Raw genomic sequence first — 18,166 nt, 5'->3', positions numbered from 1 at the left:
CCAGAACACATCTCAAGACAGGCTCCTATAATTCTAGACTTGAAGTATCTTTCCAGATTGAGTGAGAGCACAGGTAAGTGCTCCAAGTTCCGTGACTCATAAGGCAATTCCATTTAGGCTGTGTGTCTTCAACTTGCTTTGAGAAAGTCTCCAAGACAGCATCCAAAACCTTAGTACAGCCTAAGATATACACATTAATTTCTTCACTCACTCAGTGAATTATCTTTTAGAGAAACAAATTAGATTTACCACTGTATTTTAAATAATTCAGGTTGTCTTTATTGCTTTTATCTTCTATATGCTTACATACCAACTGGTTAGTAGTTTGTTCCAGTACCTTGCATCTAGGAAAGTAATGCTGGTGGTTACTTAATATTATTCTTTCCACTCACCTACTCACCTTCAAAATATTGGAGACATTTACCTTCAAGTTGTTTTTAATTTCCCCTCCCTACCACAAATTCCTAAAGATTTTGAGAACTTCTGAAGAAGCAGTTCAAAATTGTGTCAGTGAGATTCTGGAACACTTTAGAGCAAGTGCCTTCAGACTTTACCAGTTTAAATATTCCTTTCCCATTTCAGCCTGTGTTCCCCTCTCCATTGTACAAGTAACGTATCTGGTCACAACTGACTTTTCCTGTAAAGCAGTGTTGTTATCGCCCTCTGTTATTTGATCACCTTTCCTGTTCAGTCATGGACTTCTGCTTTCCTTTGTTGCTACTTTATCATACACTTAATGAATCTTCTCTGTTTGCCTTATATTTCTCTCTAGTTGTGAATAATTTTCTTCCTTAACCTTTCCAGTTTAGTGTTAGTGGTTCATATACTTAACCTCAGTTGTGTAGCTACATTTCCACATTTTGCTTTATTCTTTTTAGATCCTCAGGAACTTACAACCTGCTGCAATCGTACTTCTTTCATATCATACTTCCTGTCCTCCAACTGTACTTGTCTCATGTAGAAATTCAATTTCACCCAACCTTAACTGAACAAGCAAACTCGCAGAAAACTCCATCCATCTCTCCATCCCAAATATGTAATCATTACTTCATTATACACATGAACACCTAAATGATTTTGAAGTCTATGCATTTACCCAGTTCATCCCAGAGCTGCCTATACTTGTCAGTCATTGCAGTTCCTTGTTGTCTCCAAAGCGACAGACGGGGGTCAGCCATGAACTGTTCTGTTATCAACGCCAACATGCGAGCTCCATTTGAATCTCTCATCTTTAGCATCTCTCGCACCTAGGAAATGAGTCTTTTAATAAAAACTTGAAAAAAACCCAACAAACCACAGTACAGATAATATGCTGCAACATTAAACACTACATCTCTGTTAAAAAAGAAATATAATTTACATAAATGATGTGAAATTTTTAATTAGTGTCATAGTTTATACCCAGTCCCCCCCTAGCCCCAGCTGGCAACCAAAACCACGTGCCGCTCACTCACCCCTCCCCTGGGATGGGGAAGAAAATCGGGAAACAAAAGGCAAAACATGTGGGTTGGGATAAGAACAATTTAACAGAACAGCAAAAAAGAAAAAAGAACAAAAATAAACATCCAATAACTATAATGAAAGAATATAGAAAGAGATGGATACACAGTACAATCTCTCATCATGTGGTAATCCTGGTATTGCCTTTCACCTTTTCGAAAAGCAGAAATTGTGGATTCCCAAGCGCAGCCAGCATCAAAACTTCCTTCCCATTCCAGACAGCAGCTTGCACGCAAACCACAATAGCACCAAACCCCACAGCCCAGGCAGCAAGAAAGAGAGAATCCGCCTCCCCCCCCCCACCATCCTCCAAGATGCCCTTTATAAATGAGCATGACCTTATATGTTATCAAATATACCTTTGGCTAGTTTTGGGTCAGCTGCCCTGGCCATGTCATCTCCCCAGCTACCTGTGGAAATTAACCCTATCTTGGCCGACCCAGTACATTACACCCCTTATGCCATACCATTTATGTCATTCTTAGGTCTTACACTTACCAATATATTTCAATTTATTACCACCACTTTTATAAACATATATATACACACATACATACACACAGATATTATTCCCTTAATCCATGGCATCATCTCATCCCTCTAAAATGTTCATTAAGTCCATGACTTTGGGTTCTATCTGTCAAGACAGTCTCCTAGGAGAAAAAAGATGGAGTATCATGTTGGAATGTTGCATTGTTGTATGCTGTATCTGGAAGTTGCAGATGGTGCATCTGGTGTGCTTTAGGTTGATGGTTTGCAGGTTAAAGATTTCAACCTCGAGGAGGTGGCTGGATGCCAGCTGTTGAAGCCAGCTCTGGTTCCATCACTGCTGCACTTTGTTCAGTTTTATTGAAGTTCAGTCTTCATTAACCTGAAAGGTACTTACTTAATACTGTTAGCATGGGGTATAGTATTATGTAGCAATTACCAGTAGCAATTAACATCATACAGTCCACATCATGGGAGTATTCTCACCCAGAAAAAAGCCCCCTTGAGGTACACATGGGACTCCTCCATCCTTCAGCATTACCCACCAAGTGCACCCAGGTCCTTGAGCAAAATGAATCCCACAGATGGGTTTACCTTTGCCTGAGGCAGCAGTAATCCAGACTCTCTTCCTCAGCATATTTTTTATGTGTACTACAGGGACTTTATCTCCTTCTACAGTATGTAGAAGTTATGACTGGGCGTGGCCAGCTCAATTGGTAGATCCCCTAGTTTTGGCTAACCAGGTGGCCTTTGCTAACATGAATCCCAACTTCTGAAGGTTCCACCACCATTGCTCTCAGTGTAGTCTTTATCGATCCATTGTACCATTCAATTTTCCCAGAGGCTGGTGCATGGTAGGGGATGTGATATACCCACTCAATGCCATGCTCTTTGGCCCAAGTGTCTATGAGGTTGTTTTGGAAATTAGTCCTATTGTCTGACTCCATTCTTTCTGGGGTGCCAGGTTGCCATAAAACTTACTTTTCAAGGCCCAGGATAGTGTTCTGGGAGGTGGCATCAGGCATGGGATATGTTTCCAGATATCCGGTGGTTGCTTCCACTATTGTAAGCACATGGCGCTTGCCTTGGTGGGTTAAGGAGGGTTAAGGCCTTCCCACATTTATACTTCAGCCATAGCCCCCCACGCCACACAGGCTTTAACTGTTTGTTTGATTGTAGCACATGTATCACATTCATGAAGAACCTGTGCAATAGTGTCCACGGTCAAGTCCGCCCCTCGATCACGAGCCAATTCTATATATTGCATCCCTTCCTTGATGACCTGAAGCATCATGGGCCCACCAAGCTATAAATAATTCACCTTTATGTTGCCAGTCTATATCTACCTGAGCCACTTCAATCTTAGCAGCCTGATCCATCTGCTGGTTGCTTTGATGTTCTTCAGTGGACCGACTTTTAGGCACATGAGCATCTACATAGTGTACTTTCACATTTCTCTAGCCGAGCAGCAATATCTTGACATAATTCAGCAGCCCAAATGGCTTTGCCTCTGCGCTGCCAGTTGCTCCGCTTCCATTGCTGTCAGCACTCCCACAGGGCATTTTGCCACCATCCATGAGTCAGTACAGAAATAAAGCACCAGACATTTTTCTCATTCAGCAATGTCTAAAACCAGCTGGATGGCTTTTACCTCTGAAAACTGACTTGATTCACCTTGCCCTTCAGTGGCTTCAGAGACACGTCGTGTGGGACTCCGAACAGCAGCTTTCCACCTCCGATGTTTTCCTACAAGACGGCAGGATCCATCACTGAACAGGGCATATTGCTTCTCATTCTCTGGTAGTTTATTATACGGTGGGGCCTCTTCAGCACATGTCACCTCTTCTGGCAATATTCTGAAATCTTTACCCTCTGGCCAGTCTGTGATCACTTCTAAGATCCCTGATCTATCGGGGTTCCCCATTCCAGCCCATTGTGTGATCAGTGCAACCCACTTACTCCACGTAGCATTGCTTGCATGATGTGTAGAGTCCTTCCCTTTGAACATCCAGCCCAGCACCAGCAGTGGAGGTGCCAGGAAGAGCTGTGCTACACTATCAACCACATCCAAAGCAGCTCGAAACCCTTGATATGCTGCCAATATCTGGTTTTCAGTTGGAGTAGAGCAGGCCTTGGATCCTCTGTATCTGACTTCAAAACCCTAATGGTCAACCGTGAGTCTCCCCTGGTGTTTTCAGCCAGAGGGTCCAGGTAGGGCCATTCTCCCTGGCTGGAGTGTAGAGCAAATTTTATCCTGCCTGGACTGGCCTAAGAGCTACTGCATGAACTATCTCATTTAATTTGTTCAGAGGCTTGCTGTTGCTCAGGGCCCCACTTGAAATAATTTTTCTTCCAGGTCACTTGACAGAGGGGGCTCACAATCTGACTGTAGCTTGGAATATGCATTCTCAAAAACCCCACAACGCCCAAGAAAGCTTGTGTTGCCTTTTTATTAGTTGGTGGAGACATAGCTGCTATTTTGTTGATTAGAGCTGTTTGGATCGGACGATGACCATCTTGCCACTTTACTCCTAAGAAGTGGATCTCCTGTGCCAGGTCTTTGACCTTAGTTTTATAGCAAAACTGGCTTTCAGAAGAATTTGAATTATTTTCTCCCCTTTCTCAAAAACTACTTCTGCTGTGTCACCCCCCACACAATGTTGTCGGCAATGTATTGCAGGCGTTCCCGAGCTTTGCCCTGCACCAGTGCAGCCTGGATCAGTCCATGGCAAATGGCGGAGCTGTGTTTCCACCCCTGGGGCAGTCAATTCCAGGTGTACTGGACGCCCCTCCAGGTGAACGCAAACTGTGGCCTGCACTCTGCTGCCAAAGGAACTGAGAAAAATGCATTAGCAATGTCAATTGTGGCATACCACTTGGCTGCCTTTGACTCCAGTTCGTATTGAAGTTCTAGCATGTCCGGCACGGCAGCACTTAATGGCAGCGTGACTTCATTTAGGCCACAATACTCTACTGCTAGTCTCCACTCTCCACTGGACTACCACAGTGGCCATAGGGGACTGTTAAAGAGGGAGCGCATCTTACCGATCACTCCTTGGCTCTCCAGTTGACGAATCAACTTATGGATGGGAATCAGAGAGTCTTGGTTAGTGCAATATTGCCGCTGGTGCACCATCGTGGTAGCAATTGGCACCTGCTGTTCTTTGACCCTCAGCAATCCTACAAAAGAAGGGTCCTCCAAGAGACTGGACAAGGTAGACAGCTGTTTAGTGTTCTCTGTCTCCACAGCTGCTATGCCAAAAGCCCACCAGAACCCTTTTGGGTTCTTAAAATACCCTCTCCTGAGGTAGTCTATGCCAAGGATGCACGGAGCATCTGGGCCAGTCACAATGGGGTGCTTCTGCCAGTCCTTCCCAGTTAGGCTCACTTCAGCTTCTAACACAGTTAACTCTATCACTCCGGAAATGCTGATGGGTTCTGCCCCTTCATAGCTTGATGGCATTAGGGTACATTGTGCACCAGTGACCACTAGAGCCTTATACTCCTGTAGGTCTGATGTGCCAAGCCATCGAATCCACAAAGTCCAATAAATCCGATTGTCCCTCTCCTCCACCTGGCTGGAGGCAGGGCCCCTCTGCAATTCATGTACCCATGCCTCTAGGACTGAGGTAAGTTGTCCGTCCCACCTCCTCATATCTTCTCCATGGTCATGCAGGAAAAAACACAGGGTGCCCCATTTTGTATATGCTTTATATTCTCTCTCTTGAGCCAAGGAATGCTCATCCCTAATAGCTGAGATACTGGTCTGTACAGGTGGGGAGCAGAACCTATCCTCAAGGTGCTGGAGCTCTTGGGACAGTTTCTCAGCTAACATGTGTGGCAGTTTCTCCATAGCAGAGATGCAGGCCCATAGGAAAGAAGATAGACTTCCTTCGTATCTTCACCAGAGCTGGCCAGCCAATTCATCCACCATTTGTCCCTCACCTTCTTTCCAGGACTCTACTGACAATGAGCTGGCATAAGACGATGATGCACTCTGCAGGAACTTCTGCCACATGGGTTGTGTTTATTGGACTTCTTCTGGATCTGTGGGTAAATGCTTGTTGTTGGGATCATTATAAATCACCTCCAGCACAGCTAATTCCCTCAAGTATTGAATGCCTGTCTCCATCGTGGTCCACTTGACTGGGTGACAGGTAACATCTTCCTTGAAAAGATACATTTCCTTCACACCTGACAGAAGTTGCCTGCAGAGGCTGAGGGCTCCTGTCTTTTTCCCAATTGCCTTGTCAATGCCCCCTTCCCTAGACAGGGATCCCAGGTGCTTGTCTTCCCTACCCTCTAATTCCAAGCTACTAGCCCTGTTATCCCAGCATCAGAGCAGCCAGGCAACCATGTGCTCACCATCTCAGCAGCTGAAATCTTTTTGTACATCTTGCGGCTCACTTGGGGATAGAGATTGGGTGATTATCTCTGGTTCTGCCTCCTCTTCCTGTTTTCATGAGGATGCTGGGTCATCATCAGCCTTCACTAAGCAAACTGATTTTTTTTTGCATATTTCCTTTTTTGTATAGGGGCAACATATACAGACATGGGTTGGTTCTCCAGTTCAACTGTAGCACCTGTCACCTGGGTTTGAATAGCCAGAGTGCCTGTCACTGGGGTTTGAGTAGCTGCAGTGTTTTGCACAAGGATGGGAGTAGCCACAGTGACTTGATCTGTTTTCCCTCTATTCCCCCTTAGGGTGTTGTCCTGGTTTTGTTAAAAACAAGACCAGTTCTCTTTTAGCGATTTTTCTTTCAGCTCAGTTCTTCTAGGTGGCTGTACTTTTCTGAGTTTTAGCCTGCATATTTTTCCTGGGATGCTGTACTCAGTGCTGATAAGAGACCAACGGAATGCTCAAGAAGCTCATGTTTAGATTTATTACTATGGTATCCAATGAGCTGGCATAAGATGATGGTGCACTCTGCAGGAACTTCTGCCACATGGGTTGTGTTTATTTGACTTCTTCTGGATCTGTGGGTAAATGCTTGTTATTGGGATCATTATAAATCACCTCCAGCATAGCTAATTCCCTCAAGTATTGGATGCCTCTCTCCATAGTGAGAACAGAACTGGCCCCAGTACCAAGCCCTGGGGAACATGACTCACAACCGGTTGCCAACTGGATTTGACTCCATTCATCACAGCTCTTTGGGTCGGACCATCCAGCTAGTTCTTTACCCAGCGAAGTGTATACCCATCCAGGCCGTGAGCTGTCAGCTTCTCCAGGAGAATGTCGTGGTAAACAGTGTCAAAGGCTTTACTGAAGTCTAAGTACACAACATCCACATTCCTCATCCACTCAGCGGGTCACCTTGTCATAGAAGGAGATCAGGTTGGTCAAGTAGGACTTGCTTTTCATAAACCCATGCTGACTGGGCCTGATCACCTGGCTGAATTCTATGTGCCGCATGATGGCACTCAGGATGATCAGTTCCATAACCTTCCCCGGCACCGAGGTCAGACTGACAGGCCTGTAATTTTCCGGATCATCCTTCCAACCCTTCTTGTAGATGGGCATCATGTTTGACAACTTCCAGTTAAACAGGACCTCCCCGGTTAGCCAGGACTGCTTATACACGATTGAAAGTGGCTTGGTGGTCACCTCCGCCAGCTCTCTCAGTACCACTGGATGGATCCCATCTGGCCCCATGGACTTATGTGTGTCTAAGTGGTGTAGCAGGTTGCCAAACAAGCAACATTGTGACCAGCAACTATTTAACTAATATTGTAAATGCATATTTTAACATGCTCTGGTCAGATCTGTCTTTATCCCAACCCTTCACATCTCCTGCCTGGTTCACCAAAAAGGATTGTCATAGTTTAGACCCAGCCCCTCCACCCCAGCCGGCAACTAAAACCATGTGCTGCTCACTCACCCCTCCCCTGACCCCCGGTGGGATGGGGAGGAAAATTGGGAAACAAAAGGCAAAACTTGTGGGTTGGGATAAGAACAGTTGAACGGAACAGTGAAAAAAGAAGAAAAACACCACAACAAACAAATAAACAATAAAAATAATGAAAGAATACACAAAGAAATGGATAAAAAGCATGATCTCTCACCACGTGGTAATCCAAGTATTGCCTTTCACCTTTTCCAAAGCAGAAATTGTGGATTTCCGGCTGTGGCCAGAACCAAAACCTCACCCCTGTCCCAGACAGCAGCTCGCACCCAAAGCACAATAGCACCAAACTGCATGGTCCAGAGAGAACTAAGAATGTCCCGGATCACTCCACTCCCGGTAGCAAGAAAGAGAGACTCCCCCCCGGCCAGCCCTTCTTTTGTAACTGAGCATGACCTTATATAACAGGGGTGTTAAACTCATTTTCACTTGGAGACACATCAGCCTCATGGTTGCCTTCAAAGGGCTGAATGTAATTTTAGGACTATTTATACAGTCCTAAAATTACATTTATACAGTCCTGATGTGGCCCCCGGTGAAAATAAGTTTGACACCCCTATCTCGGCCGACCCAGCACAAGTAGAAAAAAAATAGTCTGCCTTCCTTAATTTTAACAACAATTTTTAATTTCAGTATCCCATTGTAATTCCGCAAACACACTTCTTCCGCAAGTAATCCACAGCTGTATTATGCAAGCTGCTGCAAGATCATCATTTTTACAGGTTTCTCCAACATTTTGGGGGTAGGAAGGAAGAGAACAGCAAACCTGCAGAAAGTTTAGATGTTACTTCATATCCTTAAACTGATTTCAAGACAGACCACATTGTGTTCCACTGCACTATTAACTTGCCATCATGTTCCCAAGGCTTTGTCTTGTTTTAAAACAACAGGACTTTGAGTAAGATTTTAACAAGTACAGACTGGCTGGGGGAGTGGAGGGAGAGAAAAGAAGGAAGGTTTAGAGCACTCAACATACCTTTGCAAAAAGCAAATTGAGCTGCTTCCCTGATCCATGGTATCCGCCTTGGGAGAGGAAGAGTTTAACCTGTTCTTGGACCTGTTCTTCATCCAAATGCCAGCAGTTTTCATCATCTATGCTAGCACCTGCTGTTGGGTCAGGAGCACCTGCAAACAGCGAAAAAAATCATAATGTTCTGTATAAAGAAGAGAGGTTTGTGGTTCCATGGGAAAGGAGTACTGCAGCAGTTTTTGGATTTGTGTATTGTTCCATTTTGGATGTCTTGACTTTAATCTAAAAGTTCTTTAAAATAGACCTAAATTTCTCCTCAGTAATCTTAAGCACTTAGAAATAATAGCCTATGAAAAGGTATTTAAATAAACAAAATTTTATAATGAAATATTAAAATCAAGGTGAGTTTTTTCCTCCCATATCAGCAGCTATTCTAGAATGCTTTTACAAAGAAAATTACACTTTACATAGTATTTCAACAACTGCAATGTTAAAACCACTCTCCTCAAAACACCTGTGTAATTTTTGAACCTTCAGCAATCTTGCTTAGGCTAAGTGACTACTAATGAACATTGCTATTGATGAACATGAAGAAAATAATCAACTCAATGCCTCTGAGCTGTGATGGCTCTTGCAAAGCTAAACAAATAAAAAAAAATAAATCCCCAAACAGACCTAAAGTATTTAAGCACTAAAGAGATTTCTATCATAAATAAGAGTTGCAGCCGTGTAAGACTATGGTGCTTCTGAAGGAGCATTCTTACATCAGCAATGTCATCAGCACAAAGTCAATTCAGAGCAACTCTACCTGAATTAGCCTAGTGCCAACTAAAGTGCATGGATTTACATAAGGCAGTGCTTTAGCCACAGGTTGCTCTAATTCGAGGGCGAAAAATCATGGACTCCACACAATCCAATATGAATTCAAGCGAAGCCATTTATTACAGAAACAAGCCTCCTTATATATGCAGTTATTTCCTGATCACGCGTCCACGCTCCAAGCATGCATTAGCTGACTGGATATTGTCCATGTTCATGAGCTGTCCACGCGCCCGAGTCTCACTGCTAATAGGTCTGTTGATTGATGTCTTGTTGAGGCCCTGTTATTGCAGAACTGCCTCACTCCCACAGCAGGTCCTGTTTTCAGCTTTCGAGCTGGCCTTGAGATTCTTTTTGGACCTGGCTAGTTCAGAAATAAATCTCCATCTAATAGAAACCCATCCACAAATTAACTTCAAGAAAATCCCTCAAATCTCCCACAATTCCCCCTTTTTGTTTTTGAACCAGCCAGGCCTTGTTTACAGCGCACTGAATCATCTTTGAAATACACTGCAACATACAACATATGATTAACAACAATGATTACAGTTACATATAATGTAGCTAAGCCTTACATAATAAGATCTAACAACTACCCAACTATTTCCTCGCTTTTAAGCCATTTGTTAAACCTTAATTCTCCTATGACAATCTTATTAATGTGCTGTTTTAGTTTGTCTAAAGTACTATGAATAGATTCAGAAGGATAAGACAAGTTAATACAACACATTCTCTCAAATTCTTCACAACCATGACCTAGTGTTAAAAGTAAAAGATCTATAACTATGCGATTTTGTAGAGTAGTATGCCTAATACCATCAACATCTAATATTAATTGAGTTAGTATTTCAGAAGTTAGATTAGCCTGTTTAAAAGACCAATAGCTTAACTTGGATATGTCTCCTAAAGCTTTACCAGATGCTAGATCAGTGAGAAAGAGTGCAATAGATACTATGGTAGGAATGTCTCATAATTTTACCTCATTTTGTCATTTACTATCTAAATGTAATATTGCCCTTTTGACTCTCCTGCTGTTTGTTCAAATTGCCATTCTCCACAGAAGGTACACCACCTGCTTGCTAATGGGCTTCTAGACCACCAGGTCTGTGAGCATCTATAACACTGAATTAGGATCCATGGTTTACATCTGAAACAGTCCTCACAACTTATCTCCCTCCTGTCCATCTGCATCCCTTGAATCTTTGTCGTCTTTATTCAGCCATGGCTTGACCCATTCCGCGGGAATCCACTTCAGTCCTTGGCCTGTAATGACACAAACATAACCTTTTCCCCAGGTTATCAGTTGATGTGGCCCTTCCCATTGACCATTAACTAGTGATTTGACCATAACTAATGTAGGTTCTTTCTGATTTACCATGTTTTTGGGTCATACTTGCAAAGTGTTTCATCATAGGGGGAATTTGGGCTGCACCACTTAGATATAAGTTATTCATCACATACAATGTTTTTGACAACTGGGTTTGTGGTGTTTTCCCTACTTCTCCCCCCTTTTTGTTTAAAAAAAAAGAAAAAACAAAAACAAAAAACCACTTCAGAATCAGATACGTGCGTTGGACCTTGACTACGTACTCAGAATCACAAATCAAATTTAGAGGTTCCTCCTTAAAAAGCTCTAAGTAATGGAAAGCTGTGCCAAGTTCTGCTAATTGAGTTGAACCTTCAATAATTTTACAGAATGATGCCAATTGTTATCTTCACGCCAGACCACTACAGCTTAACGAGACTTCCCAGAACCATCAACAAAAACTGTGCAAGTATGTAGGATCAGACCAGATACAAGTATGGTCTGTGAACTGATGTTAAAGACTTGAAGGTTCTGCAGCAATTTACATTTAGGCATGCCAACAGCTGTGCTGTTAAGAAAACCAGCTAGTGCAATTTACAAGGACATAGATTGTAAATAAAAAATCAAAATTAAATTTCACAAATGGTACATATGTGACAAAAAGATCATGGCCTATTAAGACTTAAATTCATTCCCTGCATTTCTTGATCAGAGTAACAATCGGTATATCAGTCTGTTAGCAATTTCATCATACCGTCGCACAATAGCCACAGGTTGTTTCTGTGTTGTAGCTATAAACAGACAAATCTGCAAATCCAATCGAATGCAGTCAGCCTGTAAGGTTGTCATAAATTTATTCCTCAAAGTTTCCAACTCCATTTTGGCTGTCATATTTATTGGATATTGTTTTCCCTTACCGGATCGAAATCCTGTTTCAGTTCTGTCAGTGTAGTATTTGCTTTATCGAAACATTGGCTGTTAATACTAGTAGAAATACAGCATTCAAAATTTCCTTGGAGATTCCTCACTTGCAGCAAGCAGATCTGCACCATCCAAGCAGCTTCTTGTAGGACACGCAACTAAACAGAATTCTCAGAAAACGTTATTTGAGCTTACAATTTACTTAACAAATCTTGACCCAAGAGAGGTATAGGGCTTTCTGGCAAATACAAGAATTCATATGGTAAAACTTTGTTCCAAATTTGGCATTCCATTGGTCTCAAAAAATGGCCTTTCTTTCATTATCTCCCATGACCTCAAAAACTAGCATGGTGAATTTACTAAGAAGTCTCTTACAACTAGTTACCACAGAATAACTATATTAAAAAAAATTTTTGGTTTAATTTCCCAGCTTCATTAGAAGTATGGATCCACTGGCGATGCCTTTAAATTTCACCCTCAGACTCCTTCATGCAGTATCACAGTTCTCTAGCAGTAACATTGCTGGGGGGGGCGCGGGGGGGGAATAAAGCCTCCCTCTTGCCCCCATCTGAGATGGCAGGATCTCCAGTACAGCATGAAAACAAATCAGTTTAAACTCCACATCAAACCAACCTGGCTCCACTCCACACCCAAATCAGTACCACTCTGACCCAGAGAAGCGCTGAGCACTCTGAACCCCCAAAGCAGACCAGTGTGAAAAGACTGACTTCAGCAAGGAGGCAAAATGATGAGCTCTCTCCCCAGATGTGCCAGAACCTAGGAAACAAGACTGAAGCAAAAAAGAAACAGCGCCAACAAGTCCTGATTCAAAGCCGAGAAGCAATGCAGTGCCACAACAAGGATGGATGACACCACCTCAGGAAAAAAAAGACAGAGCGGGGGGAATAAAGCCCCCCTTTCTCCGCTTAGCAGCACGCAAACAGGTTTTTCCATTTTTTTCTTCTTTCTCTTCTTGCTGCAGTTCAGATGTAGCCAAGGCCACGCAGGTGGCGGAATCGCTGGTGCTAAGTGGGAGGCTCTGGCAGACTCCTCAGTTACAAAGAGCTGAGTTTATCTTGCAGCTTGACACACACCTGAAATTTATGTTCAAATGTAGACCTGGGATATTTTGCTTTCTTGTTTTCCCATTTCATTCCAACCATAATACACTTTATACGCAATTCCAATTAGCTCAACAGTCATTACATTCCTCAGCCCCATTTACAATTTACAGATGTCAAAAACCAGTATATTAAACATCAATCCATTATTCCATTTTCCTAGATGCAAATCAGTTCATATTCTACATATTCTAGCAACTTTTAAATACAACTTCATACAATACCAAGTTCACATCCATGATAGCATTTAGGTGTTTTTTTGTTTGTTTTTTAATTTTTTGTTTGTTTGTTTGTTTGTGTTTTTTTTTGTTTGTTTGTTTTGTTTTGTTTTTGTTGTTGTTGTTTTTTGGGGGGTTTTGTTTTTTTAATGCAAATCAGAGTTTAACAATTTAAATTCTTTTCTGGTCTCAAAATTACTAGATAACAATATAAGCAATTACTCTAATGTGTAAGGATGCATCCTAAGGGGGAGCAAGGTGGTATTTTAGCAGTGGAACCGGTTTCCATTTTGTAATTATCTCCACAAACAAAATTCTTTTGGTACCAAATATAAATATGCAAACTAAAATACTGAGCTCAGATATGAAAACCAAATACCAAGTTCAAATATGCAGATAGATCACAGTTACACTAATTCAAGACAATATCTCAATTTTAGCATTGCACTGTTGAACCACTTACTGCCCAGCCAGGCAGAGGTACCTCTGGGTCTCCCTGACAAAACGGGTCAGTGCGTGCTGGAGCCCAATCGGCACCCGCCCCCCCACCGCTGCAGCAAGCTGGACTGGGCAAGGCTTTTATTAGTGTCTCATCTGGTGCGCTACAACTGTTATCCCAAAACCAGGATTCTTTATCTGGTGTGCATACAAAAGAGCCAAATCCAGCACATCGAGATGAGATACAGCCCATCACAGAGCTGCGTAAGTCTGAATGCTGGAATAAAGCTAGCATGCTAGAAAGAAAAGTAGCAGCCACTACACACAAAATCTTATCATCACATTCACGCAGTAAAGATCTAAATTGCTCATGGTCTTCTGTATTATCACAAAACGCACATTTTGAGTCAACAGATTCTCATGATTTAGCAGTCTGTGAACTTACTGTACCATGTAACAAGCAAAGACTTATTACAACTATAATATGCTTAAACAGATGCCTATGAAGAAAACAAGTTAATAAGGAAAACATCTATGACTGCTGTGTTACCAGTTAATTCTCTCTCAGCGATATTTTTTCTTTTTTTTTTTTTTTGTTTTCTTTTTTTTTTTTTCTCTTCTTGCTTTAAAAAAACAACATTAATTGTAACAAAATGTTATACTTAAAGGTACTTAAAGGTTCTATTCTTCAGCCAGTTTTCCCAGTCATCTAACTTATACAGCAGCCACCACTGATTACAATATTTCACAAGATCTTCCTTCCTCATATTTCCAAGTGCTTTCCTATGTTTTAAAACACCTCCCAATACCAATTTCTTAGGAACACGACTGAAAACAGTCATTCCTGACTCCATCTCGTAAGTAAAAACCATGAGAAGAGGGAGGGAGGGAGGGAGGGAGGGGAAGCACAGGGCTGCTTGCAGTGCGAGATGGAAAAGTGGGGAGAAGGTTTACGGCGTACTTACACAATCAATACCACAAAGAAACAACTCTCACAACAACCAGTAAAACAATTAACTCACATTCCTGACAAGCTGCTTAATTTTCAGAGGGGCAATACACAGAAGCACGTAATATGTACTGTAAAACTCGCAGATAACACATTGATAGCAAACATTAGCTTTCTCTACTGCTAATTTCAACACCAGTGCATCCTTAGCTTCTAGGTTTTCAACCTGCTTATTGATGGCCTCTTGAAGATGGTCAATAAATTGCATGTAATTCTCATTGGGACCCTGTTTAATAGTCATTTATGATTTGGCTGCTTTGTTGGTTTCAGGCACCTTTATCATAGCTTGATATGCAAGGTCTATTGACTGCCTCAGGATTTCAGAAACTAATCGCACCTATAATTGTGATGTGCCAATTAGTGTCTCTTCCAAGAGTTGGGGGATACCCGCCCCTTTCAACAAATCCCCATCGTTCCTTCCTAAATGATCTATAGCTGTTACATTGCACAGGTCTAATTTTGCTTGAGTTTTTATCTGATCTCGAGGCAACACATACACATACTCTTTTTCCCTTCAACTTTTCAAGAAAATGCTGCAGACCCTCATGCGAGCCATCAGATAACGCGGACTTGAACGGTGCTGGAGAATCATTAGTAACAGGGAGGTTCGGAACAGTGCACATTCTCGCCAATACTTTCTAGCATCATAATTATTTGTATAACCTGAGTCCCCAGGAGCATCCCCTTTCCCGTCATGATCATCATGACCGCATTGCTGACTGTTGGATTCACTTGCTATTAACTGATCTAATCTTTCACGCAGTTCTTTTGTCCAGTTCTTATCCAGTGACTCCTTCTGCTCTCTCGTGGAAGTTGGAGGGTTAAAAGGCGGTAAAGGCAGATACAGATTGGTAAAAGGACTGGTAGTACACTTGTTTACAACTTTAGCATTCTCACCTTTCACAGGTTCTTTGGGCAAGTTGTCTGACTCCAATCCTCTGGACTTGCTGTTCTCACCAGGGTTGGGCAATGGTACAGGAGGCCACCCGCTCGGCATTTTTCCTCCCCCCGCCCCAGACTGCTGAACCATCTGGGGTGCCGAAGACACAGCAGGGGATGGAGTAGGGAGGGTATCAAAGACACGAACCGGGTAAACTTCACAGCGACTTTCAGGATACTTATCAGGCTGCAACACTGCAAAAAATTCCGGCAGCAGCAGATCGTTCAGCCTTAAGATCTTTTAAGGTGGTAATTATAAACTTCCATGTAGTTGATAATGATTTAGCTTCTTTATCTCCATTGCTGACTTTATCCCATAATTTCTGCCCTATATCATCCCAAAGTTCAAGTTTAAGTTTTGCGTCACTAATGCTTATAACAGTCTTTTCAGGTTTTAATTGCTTCACTGTAGTAATTATCAGTTGCCAGGCGGTTACAAGGCCGAGAATATCTTTTTCACTGCGAGTGATTGCCTTCCACAACACAGTTCCCACTTTTTCCAAAGTCTCTATTTGAAAAGCTCCTAACAGGTCAGCAGGAAACCCATTGCCTCTGCACCAAATTAATAGTCTTTTGAGGTTACTCTCCTCATACTTCACTCCTCTCATAGGGAGGATATGCAAGAGGAGCTGTAGTATTTCTTCTTCTTCTTTAAAAATATTCTGCCCCATCTCCTCTCGCCCCCAGCTGCTCACCTCTTTGGGTGTCCGTTGCAACGATATCGGATCCTTTATCCCTCCTCTGTCGCTTCTGTAGTGATCAATCAGGAGTCACGCAGCCCGCAGACTGTGTCTCGGTCACGATCCAGCTGAGCTGTTCCAGCTGGGGCTCGCTCCCCACAGCAGTCGTCCCCTCACCGTAAATTCTCCTTCTGGATCACATTGGGGTCACCACTTGCAAGGGCGAAAACTCATGGACTCCACACAATCCAATATGAATTCAAGCTAAGCCATTTATTACAGAAACAAGCCTCCTTATATATGCAGTTATTTCCTGATCACACATCCATGCTCCAAGCATGCATTAGCTGATTGGGTATTGTCCATGTTCACAAGCTGTCCAAACGCCCGAGTCTCACTGCTAATAGGTCTGTTGATTTACGTTGTGTTTTCACCTTTCCAAGGTGGCCTTGAAATTCCTTTGGGCCTCGCTAGTTTAATAACAAATCTCCATCTAATAGAAACCCATCCACACATTAACTTCAAGAAAATCTCCCACACTCTAACTCTAATTTTGCAGTTGGGATCAGTGATTTTCCACTTGTGGCCTCTTCTAAATGCAGACAAAACAAGTTCTTGCAACATTTAACCATCTTCATATTTCTGAAGAAGCCTGCACCTTCACTGGATATTTTTCAAAAGGTATTCCAACTGAAAAGGTTGAAAAGCACTTACCTAGACTGTCAAGGAAACAACTCAGGATCACCATATCAGATGTAAGGTATTTTAAGCATGCCCAAAACTCAAATTAACTCGACATTTTAATTTTGGGCTTGTCACAACTGTGTAATCTCTATCTCTATCTTAAGTTTTGAGAAGATGTTAAAAATTGAATAGCATAACACAATCTATCCTTTTAAATCCCAGATCATGTTACCTCTGTAGCCAATACTAAAGGAAGGATACTGGCAACGAAGGAAAATTACATGATTTGTAAAAACTTGCTTTCAAGGAAGTCCTGAGAACATGGAAAGCAAAGACAGCTACAACTCTTCAGATGCATAGGAATTGAAAGATGTATAGAAACATTTATTCTATTGATTTAAGCCTTTATTTCACAATTGCAGCTCTGCCATGTAGGTGAATCTTTTAAGCAGTTGCAGGGAATGCTAGAATCTTTATTCAATGAAAATACAAAACCAGAAGATTTAAAGGGTCAGATGGATGTCTTGTCTACTAGTTGCTGAGAGTCAAAAAAAGTCTTCCAGCTCTGCAACTTCTTAAACTGCCTGCAACTTCAGAGCCTATAGCTGTGAGCGCTGCATTGCTGTCCATGTATATATTTAGATTAACAAGAAATTGTGTCTTTGAAGATATGAAAGAACTGTCCTGCCTTCCACAGGAAACATAAGAGTATCTCAGAAGACAGGAATCAAGCCCAAGACAGTACAAAAACCAAGGAATGAAAACCAAGCTCTTCTGTGAGTGCTTCCATCTTTACTATGTTAGTTTTAAGGGGCTTTCAATGCAGTCAGCTATGTGAAACACAGGCTGATAGTTCTTCAGTTGCAAAGAACAAGATAAAAAGGGAAATCAAGCCACATGAGAACAAAGAGTGCAGCTGTTGAACAGACACAGATTTGCAGTATCACCTTGCAAATAATTTAAATATTTCATTGCCCTAAAACACAGATAAAAGACCTGTGAAAAGGAACTATACAAAAGCACCAATATACAAACCATACACATTTATCCCTCAGTTAAATGAAGATTTATATTTAAATAATTGTCAAGGTTTGATTGCAGGGTGACAATAAAACCGTGGCAAGATGTATTGTCAACCCCCTCTCCCCCCTCCCTCTCCCCCCTTC

The 18,166-nt window shown here is 42.2% G+C and overlaps 1 protein-coding gene across 1 annotated transcript in view; it reads right to left on the bottom strand.

Annotated features, from left to right (window-relative positions):
• LOC135577055 (zinc finger SWIM domain-containing protein 6-like) overlaps window positions 1–18,166 on the bottom strand; it is a 193,088-nt gene that overhangs the window by 54,914 nt on the left and 120,008 nt on the right. The window contains exons 3-4 of the mRNA XM_065044697.1: window positions 8,872–9,020; window positions 1,097–1,247 (exon numbers count right to left, since the gene is read on the bottom strand). Of these exons, the coding sequence (XP_064900769.1) occupies window positions 1,097–1,247; window positions 8,872–9,020 (300 nt within the window). The remainder of the gene's footprint in view (window positions 1–1,096; window positions 1,248–8,871; window positions 9,021–18,166) is intronic.

The sequence above is a fragment of the Columba livia genome, chromosome W (genome assembly GCF_036013475.1).
Source record: "Columba livia isolate bColLiv1 breed racing homer chromosome W, bColLiv1.pat.W.v2, whole genome shotgun sequence".
NCBI lineage: Eukaryota > Metazoa > Chordata > Aves > Columbiformes > Columbidae > Columba > Columba livia.
Note: the sequence above shows the minus strand (reverse complement) of the source record. Positions and strands in the feature narration are given on the sequence as shown.